General features: G+C 35.3%; 2 protein-coding genes across 7 annotated transcripts; one reads left to right on the forward strand and one right to left on the reverse strand.

Annotated features, from left to right (window-relative positions):
- LOC18605500 (dihydrodipicolinate reductase-like protein CRR1, chloroplastic) lies at positions 452 to 3459 on the forward strand. The gene is made up of 10 exons (XM_018117539.1): positions 452 to 902; positions 986 to 1108; positions 1209 to 1283; positions 1370 to 1435; positions 1601 to 1696; positions 1843 to 1959; positions 2210 to 2302; positions 2757 to 2858; positions 2971 to 3057; positions 3154 to 3459. The coding sequence occupies exons 1-10, from the start codon at positions 792 to 794 to the stop codon at positions 3184 to 3186; spliced, it is 903 nt and encodes a 300-aa protein (XP_017973028.1). The 5' UTR covers positions 452 to 791; the 3' UTR covers positions 3187 to 3459.
- On the reverse strand, positions 3172 to 6595 carry LOC18605501 (protein COFACTOR ASSEMBLY OF COMPLEX C SUBUNIT B CCB2, chloroplastic). 6 transcript variants are annotated; one of them, XR_001927122.1, is made up of 8 exons: positions 6267 to 6593; positions 6116 to 6187; positions 5893 to 6036; positions 5613 to 5766; positions 4902 to 5093; positions 3883 to 3963; positions 3708 to 3792; positions 3475 to 3567 (listed from the first exon to the last, which is right to left on the reverse strand). XR_001927122.1 is itself a non-coding variant. In XM_018117545.1 (6 exons), exons 1-6 carry the CDS (start codon positions 6528 to 6530, stop codon positions 3256 to 3258), a joined length of 831 nt encoding a protein of 276 aa, XP_017973034.1. In that variant the 5' UTR covers positions 6531 to 6591; the 3' UTR covers positions 3172 to 3255. The 6 variants fall into 6 exon arrangements, 2 of the variants coding, with proteins under 2 accessions (XP_017973034.1, XP_017973033.1); XR_001927120.1 differs by having other exon boundaries at positions 3708 to 3963; XR_001927121.1 differs by having other exon boundaries at positions 3708 to 3970.

Here is a 9265-nt window from a genome sequence, read left to right on the forward strand (position 1 = left end):
CTGATTACGGAACGAAGCAAAAATTTTGAAGTGTCACACATCTATAATGGTAAAGTCTACTTCCCGTCATCATTTTTGCAAGCAAACCTCCGGCCGGTTTGGTGAGAAATTATGTATTTTGAAAGCACGAAGAATGGCGTCATTTAGGCTATCAATCTCAATATATATTTTTCAATCATACATAATGGTCCTTTGATCATTGATTTTACGTCTTTCAAGTTATTTACCCATTTGGAATGAGAGGTTTATTTCTTCTCAACAACAATGTCCCCACCTGTCTCAGTAAAAAAAATTCTTGCTAAAAGGGTATCATCATAAAGTTTTACACATTTGGATGAGGCATTCGATTGTATAGTCCGCTTCCATGTTTAATTTTCATCTTCAAATATACATATAAACGACATGGATCATAATTAATCTACACTGCACGTATTAAGTGGAAGAGACAACTTTAGATTTGGTGGCACATCAATTCAATATCCATTTATTGATAAATCACAAAGCAACAGTCAAAATTTTATGTCTCCACCCAATAACATGATTTTAAATAACTTAAACGGAAAAAAAAAAATTAATAAAGTAGTGCTAAGCATTCTCCCATCTTAGCTGCCCAATTCTCCAATTGCACGTGCCACAACGGACGTGAATGTCGCCGTCAGAGAATTTATCTCCGAACCAGGCCTATCAAAACCCACACAAACCTTATCCCAGTAACAAAAGTATGCGTTCTGTGTTAGTAGAGAGGGTTTTAGACAAAGAAGCTTTACCGTTATCAGCGAAAGAACTGAACCATGGCGGCCCTGAGCTGCCATTTTCATTGTGCTATCCAACAACTTCCTCGCAATGCCAGAGTTAGACCTTCCTTCACTTGCTCAGTGCGACCTTCTCAAAACAATATTAAGGTAATGGTTCACAACCTCATTCAAAACTCGTCTGCTCAAAACAGCTCATGTAGAAACTTCTTTCTTCCTCATGTGGGGAACAGGTTGTTGTAAATGGAGCAGCAAAGGAAATAGGACGGGCTGCAGTAGTTGCTGTGACGAAAGCTAGAGGAATGGAGGTTGCGGGGGCGGTGGATTCCTATTTTATAGGAGAAGATATAGGAAAGGTTTAAACTTATTCATTCCTTTCTTGCTCCATGCACTTTTATCCCTCAATAGTCTCTTGCCTATATATTCAACTTGAAATGGTTTCATTCTCTAAATCAGGTGTGTGATATGGAAGAGCCTCTAGAAATCCCCATAATGAATGATCTCACTATGGTATTAGGTTCGATATCTCAGGTAACATTCTCATACCACTGTAACCCTCATTTCATATACTAACCTTCATCAGTCCCTACCTTTTGATCTTCACTGGATTCTATCAGTCCAAAGAGACAGGCGTTGTTGTCGATTTTACTGAGCCTTCAGCAGTTTACGACAATGTGAAACAGGTTCGGCATCTAAATATATTCTTTTATCAGCCTACTTCTATAGACTCAGTGAATAAGCCACAATGAACCATATTCTGTGTAACCACCAAAAACCTATTATTCCAAAAGTTATACTTGAATAAATGATCATAGTTTTTCTGATCCCATGCTCTATACTTCTCATAGGCAACAGCATTTGGCCTGAAAAGTGTGGTTTATGTGCCTCGAATTAAGCTTGACACAATATCAGCATTATCTGCATTCTGTGAGAAAGCCAGCATGGTGAGGACAGGGTGAGATATATTTCAATGTCCAATAATTTCTAACAAACTTTATAGTGCTTTGAACAGTTGTGCTTATTATTATTAGACAATTTTTTATCTCTATCAAATAACTTGTTGCAATTAGTTTCTAATGAAATATTTCAGGGTTGCCTAGTTGCACCAACTCTGTCCATAGGATCTATTCTCCTCCAGCAAGCTGCCATTTCAGCTTCCTTCCACTACAATAATGCAGAAATTGTCGAATCAAGAGCACATGCAACAGTAAGACATAAGTCCATATTAAAGTTTATATTTTTTGTAGATTTCATTATAAATGTATGAGATGCAGTAGTAATAGAAGTTATCCAAACTTAAATGAAATAAACAAGCTTATAATAAATGTGTGATGCAATAAAGTATATATACATAATCTTGAATGTATACTTTGATAACTATCTAAAGTACATAACTCCAAGATACCCATACCTTGTCGATAATCTGTTGAAGATGCTAAACTTGTCATTGATGACAGGATCTTCCCTCACCAGATGCCGTCCAGATTGCCAACAACCTATCTAACCTTGGTCAGATCTACAACAGAGAAGACATTGCAACTGATGTTTTGGTAAGCATAGATGCAAAAAATGATGTTAGAGCAATTGTGGTGTCAAAATTAGAATTGGCCTTCTTGTTTCATCTTTTCCAATGTCGGTGCTGACAATTAGAAAGTAGGGAAAGACTTGTAGTATGGCGTTAAAGCTGAACAAATGAAGAAAAAGAAACCTTAAACTATAGTCATGATTTTTATCTTGTCAGATATAATTGATATTTGGGCTAACTGCCATAAAGAGCTACTAAAAAAGCATAGGAAATTTCATCATATTTATTATCTGAGTTTGTCTGATTGGTTTCACACTAGTAGAACTAGAGAAATGGAGAAATGGAGAGAGATTTTCATTGATGAGATTGATGTCAAAAAAAAAATCAACAGAAGCACATAAACGTAAAACTTTCAATCCTGTTTTAGAATTCAAGAATGATAAGGTGGCTCATTTTTCATTTCTTTCCCTCTTTGTAAGGCAAGGGGCCAATTACTGGGTGAAGATGGGGTGCGTGTTCATAGCATGGTCCTTCCTGGGCTTCCATCTAGTACAACAGTTTACTTCTCAGGCCCAGGAGAGGTATGCTCTCTGGAACAGTCTGTTCCTTGTTATTGATTTTATTAAGCAGCATTATCTAGGATAGTCTCCTCATTCCCACTCTAATCCACAAGTGCTGCCCTGCTGGCCACAGGTTTACACCATCAAACATGATATCACAGATGTGCAGTGCCTCATGCCAGGCCTGCTCTTGGCTATTAGAAAGGTTGTTCGACTCAAGGTAACTGATTGAAAAATACATATCATGTCTTTCTTCAAGCTTGTTCAGCATATCACAAAAGTAAACTTACAGATGTTGTCTTTACTAATTCGGCAGCATCTGGTGTATGGCCTGGAGAAATTTCTGTAGGATCCCATTATTCTTCATTTTTCCTTGGTGTATAAGTCAGATCTTGGAAAATCCAGTGGAGAATCATTTTCATCCTGCAGACCAATATTTTCAAAAAGAATAGATGTCATTCTTCCAGCAGAGACATCTACAGAGGAAGATTGCATTAAAATGGAGGAAAAGCAAAAATATTTATGCATTTACTTTTCTTTGAGACAAAATCGTTGTAATTTGATCAAATATGTAAGAGACTTCAAAATTGAGGCATGAAAGCAGTTTAGTCAAGGTACCATATACAGCTATCACACCAATTTTCTCATATGCTCAGATCCATCTTACTGCTTTGAAGTCTAAGGACAAGAATAACAACATGACTTTTGTTCCTTCACCAAGTCATTTTACCTATTAAACAGCAATTTTAATTCCATAAATTAGCTTCAACTAAAGAAACACCATAATTTTGAGAAAGCTATGTCCCTTCATAGATAAGGAACTATAATGCTCCACAATTGAAAGATTCAACATAAAATAATTTAATATACCTTTCTGGTAATGTATCCTTCATTTTTATAATCAGTTTTGTACCTTCTCCAGCCACCTTTATCGAGACATGACCCATACCTTGTACTAAAACCTCAGAAGAGATTAAGAACTGATTTTCTATTCTTGAATTAACTGTTTCTTTCAATTTCTTAAATTCATGAATGGTACGTTTACCTCTGTCAGGAATAAATAAGTATCTTTGCCATCATAAACCTTAGCCCAACTTATCTTAAATTTCAGATTGCATACAGAAACCTGTAAACTTCAACCAATGAAACCGTCAAATATGGAGGGAAAAAAGGGGATATGACCGTTAGTTATGGAGTTAAAAACGATCTTAAGTTTCAAGCAAGAAAGTTCCATTGGCCCAATAACCATGTATTTACAATTCCAATACCAAAGAGTATGCAAATTATTATTGCTTGTATCACCTTACCGATCAATACAACTTTATTGGATTCAATGATATTCATACAAATCCTTAAATGATGAGGATACAACATATATTTCAGTTTCTTGCAAATGAAGCTTATATTTGCCACTTGACAATTTTTTAGGCTAGATAACATTGCTCCTAAATACACTGGAAAGGTCAAAGGACAGGAGCCTCTACATAAATACACAATTTGACAAGCTTTATTTCCATTTCTGCATAATCTGGCTCTTTTAGATGAATTATCAGTCCCTAGATGCAGAGGCTCCTGTATACGTAAGATTTACAGCTTAGAGAATGTAATAAAAGTGCCAAGTTCTTTGTCCTTCTGGCATTTGGTATATGGTTAGGATTCGTTCGATTAGAAGATACAGAACAAAATGAGAATTCTTTGCACTATGAAAAAATTTGATATCGCAATTAGTGAATGAAGACTCTTACTACATAAAAAGCCAGTAAATGTATTGGTGACTAGGAGCCCACAAAAGCTTTAACTATCTAGGCAAAAGACATGCAGATAAAGATCAAAAAAGGTTAGCATTTTTTAAGGCATTAAACTTGCTAATCATCAAGTCAAAATTGAAACACAAGTGCTAATACTATTTGTAAACAGAAAAGCTTGATCACCAAGACTAGACAGTAGCAAACAAACCCATGAGAAGTTGAAAACAGATTCACAAAGACAATGCGAAGTAAATTAAAGGAATGAAGGTAAGCCTCACATCCATTTTAAATATATACAAGTGTTCTTAGTTCTTACTTCTAAGTTTGTTTGAAACTGCTCTTATCCAGGCTCTATCTTTATCGCTATATGCATATCTCATGCTCGAAGCCAGCAGGACAAAACCTTCAATGCTTCCCATCTCATTGTTGCTTAGGTTTGGGTCTAGTAGCACTGGTTGTACCAAGGCAGAACGGGTCCCCTGGGGAAGCATCTTCCAGAATTCAGCATCTGAATAAATCTTCACATTAGACCCAGACTGAACAGTTTACAGAACCATAACTGAAAAGGAAAATGTTGCTCTCATATATTAGCAAACATTCAAATTTTAGCACTCACGCAGACACCATTTATTATTATAAGCTTTCTAGATTATGCCCTACTTCTATCAAACAAATGTTGACTTCAAAAAAAGGTAACTGCCAGGATCATAATACATTATTTTCCCATTCCATTATGTAAGCACCTGAAGATAGTTTGGAAGAAGGAGGGAACAACAGTTACAATGTTTAGGTCAGCCAATGGGACTTGAACCAGAGTCTATACCATCAGCACCAACAGACTTTATCAGCAACCTTCCTAGTCTTGGTGGGTCCAATGAAACACGAAACCAGGCATAGCCACAAAAATCAACAATACAGTCCCTAGTCTTAAGACGTTCTTAGAAGCTAATTATTCATGACTTCAAATATCAGACCACCACGAAAGACTGTTTGCCTTTCAAAAACAAAAGCTAACAATATTATTTACCTCCAGTTTGAGGAAAATAGAGGGTGTCCGTCAAATCAGACAGGCCAGTTTCTTCTATGTTACTTTTAAACCAATCCAGTACATTATCTTTTGGTACAACATCTGGCACATTCCAATATCCACGTACACATAATTCACCTCGAGCTAATATCAACTACAAAATTTGAGATAAATAAATCACCATAAACAAAATTGTCAATAACTCAAAAGAAAAGCAGCTTTAAATTCCCGAGAGAGAGAGAGAGAGAGAATAGAGTAGTTTTATCATTGGGATTTTTACCACGGAGGTGGTGTTCGTATTTCGCAATAAAACATATGTTGCCCAAGCCAAATCTTCCTTCTGAGCAACCGACACATTTTGTGACATGACAAAGATTTGCTCAGCACCTTCTGGCAGAGTCGTTTGATCTATTGGAGTTGCACCCTATGCAACATGTTCCTACAAACTTTAACTCTAAACTTGATTTTAGAATTGAACATAAAATTTGAATAAAAATTATTACCTTGAGAAATTTACCAAGGTAAGGAAGTGTAACGGAAAATGCAGCCAATGAAATACCTAAAGCCTCCGATCTCTACACCAAAAAAAGAGAGAGAGAGAAATTCAAATCAAACAAATTTAAAATTGCAAAAAAGATGGAGAAGGCAAATTACCAGCTGCGCCGCGGTGACGGAGTCGGATCCAAACAAGTGGTTCAAAATGAGAAGGGAACCGAACCCGTACCCGATCCATCTAGGTAAATAGGATTCGTCCAATCCAGGTATACCCAGAGTGAATCTAAGAACAGAGAGATTCAATCGTTGCTGGGGATTGTCCAACCGAGCGGAGATTGATGCGAATTTGGGGCGAAATCCGAGAGGGGTTTTCAACTGAAGTATCGGATTGAAATGGAGGGTTTTAGTCGTTAGTATCACCATTTTCACTTTCTAGAGCATTGAATTGAATTAACGGTTGAGGATATCAAAAGCAAAACGCACATAACTTGGGTCGGATTGGTTTGGGTTCCAAATTTCTTTTCAGTGTTTGGGCTGTGGCCGATATTTGAGAGTCAAATTGATACATTGCTCGATATTTGGGCTAAAACTAAGGCTGGCCGAGGGCTTGCCTTTTACTACTCAATTCAACTTCATGTGCGCATACCATTGAAGCCTTAGTCTATTTTAATGCGTTAAATTATACCTCAGAAGTTTGACCAAGGAATTTTCTTATATTATACGAGCATTCTGATTAGCCAACTTTTTCTATTATCTAAAATCTATTTATGGATTTATATATGAATATTAAAGAAAATTTTGATTGATAAAAACATTTATATTATTTAATATATCACTAAATTATCAATTTAAATATTTTTTATTTTATTATGACTAAAAAGATTTATCATGACTTGTAAATATATATATATAATTTTTTTTATGGAGAACTTCTATTATATATATTCTTATAATGCGAGGTACGCAAAGTCCAATACATCATGAAATAACTAATCTTTAACATTCCTAGGAGCGCTAGTGTAGGTTACAAATTTCTCCTGAATTGAAAAACCATTATTAGCCATGAAATCTGCAGCTTTATTCCCTTCCCTATAAACATGTCGTGAAACCACTGACCAGTGACGTTGTAGAAGATGATGAATAGCTTGAAGTAAATCTGAGTTAGAGCAAGGATGTGACAATGTAGACTTGATAGCTTGGACAACTGTTTTATTGTTAACTTGCAGATCAACCTTCCTAAATCTCAAGTCCCACACCAATAGCAAGCCTTTGTTTTCAAGGCAAGTTTGAGAGCTTAGCTACTGATGGTTCGGCGGGGCCCGGATGAGGAAGGTCACCTCCCTTTTTACCTTGCGGAGAGGCAATGTGGCTTCAGAAGAGGAAGCGTTATGCTGGTTGGTCTAAAGGTTTTGTTGCGTCGACTTTGTCCTGGTTCCTGAATCACTTTTCTGCTCTTTTTGCTCCTTGCTGATTAGGAATTACTTGTGTCTTTTTGTTTGATTCTGATTGCCTTGGTGTTAAGTCTTTTGATCCTTGGCTTTGAATGGGTGTATTGGGAAAGTATACCCTTACTGGGAATGGGCATACTAACCCATACTCTTTGTTTTCTTACCATGGAAGTCTGCCATGGGTTTTGTAAAGGGGAAGTCCTCTTCCCATTCTTATCAATGAAATCTCCTTACGCCTTTCAAAAAAAAATAGCAAGCCTTTGTACACAACCCATAATTCTAGCTATATGCCGTACATTTTCCAAGTTCGAGAGAGAAGTCACCTTTCCAATTACTATGGGCATCCCGAATCACCTTTTCAACAGCTGCTTTATCTATTGAAGTCTAGAATGCACCATCAACATTAAGAGTGATCTAGTCTGGATTGGGAATTTACCATCCGATTAATTGCTTTTCGCTAGACAAAGAAACTGAACTTTTGTTCAGTATGTTAGTTGTACAAGCTGTATGTATGTCTGCTGCCCGGCTACGTATTAGAGTTAGACGACCTTCTATTGGAACCCATTTTTCTTCACGGATGTAAGACTTCCTCCACTTCCAAATAAACCAACAAGTGACTCCAAAAATAATATTCCATGGTATATTATTTACCAAAATTTTGGTACTGTTCAAATTAAAAGACAGTCAATCTAACAAAGTAGATTCAAAGAATCTACCTTGACGATTCTAGGTAGGAGTTTGGCCCAAAGTGAAGTAACTAAGGAACAATCTCGTAACACATGCAACGTCGATTCTGCATCCAAGCGACAGAATGAGCAAGCTGGATCATGTGCAACGTGTCTTTGAACCCGGTCTTTGGTTGTAAGTAGCTTTTCATGCAAGCAAAGAAAAAGAAACGTATGAATTCTTTCTGGACCATTCCATTTCCAATCTATATTCCATAAACTGCTACTATTATGATGCATCACATCGGCCATCTCTCTTATGGAGACATATGCCGAAGATACTGTAAATAAACTTGAAGAGGAAGGTATCTAGAAAGGCTTATCCGGTTCTAAAATGTATGTAGGTGGCATGCTTAGTTCACTGGAAAGAATAGAATAAGAATAAAATAGTCATTCTAAGGGAATAAAATAGATGAAGAATAACTATTATGTAAATTGGTTCATGAGAATGGAATATGATAGAAATTGCTATTATTACTTATTTCATTATTTGGTTGGTAGGAATAATTTTAAGAATGGTTAAGGAATAATGGGTAAATGATAAAAATACCCTTTATTAAAATTTAAAGATTTTTTTAATTAAAAAATAAAAAAAAACTATGATGAGAAATAAAAACTCTTTATTAAAATTAAAAAAGAGTTTATTTTGTTAAAAGATAAAATATTCTGAGCAATAAAATCAAAATAAATTTTACTATAATTAAATAATATTTTCACCAAAAATACAAACATATTTTTATTATAATTTAAAAAAAAAAAAAAAAAAAAAAAAAAAAAAAAAAAAAAAAAAAAAAAAAAATTAATAATATGTTAACTAAAACAATTTTTGGACATAAAACGACATGAAGTTTTATCCTTTTACACTGTTTTAATTATATATATTGTTTTCATACCTGTGTAGCCCAAAAAAAATTTAAGACGAAAATTATGGTTATTCTATATTTGTAATGTTTAATTTTTAATCTTAAAATGTTAAACCTATACA

The sequence above is a fragment of the Theobroma cacao genome, chromosome 3 (genome assembly GCF_000208745.1).
Source record: "Theobroma cacao cultivar B97-61/B2 chromosome 3, Criollo_cocoa_genome_V2, whole genome shotgun sequence".
In the NCBI taxonomy this organism is placed as follows: domain Eukaryota; kingdom Viridiplantae; phylum Streptophyta; class Magnoliopsida; order Malvales; family Malvaceae; genus Theobroma; species Theobroma cacao.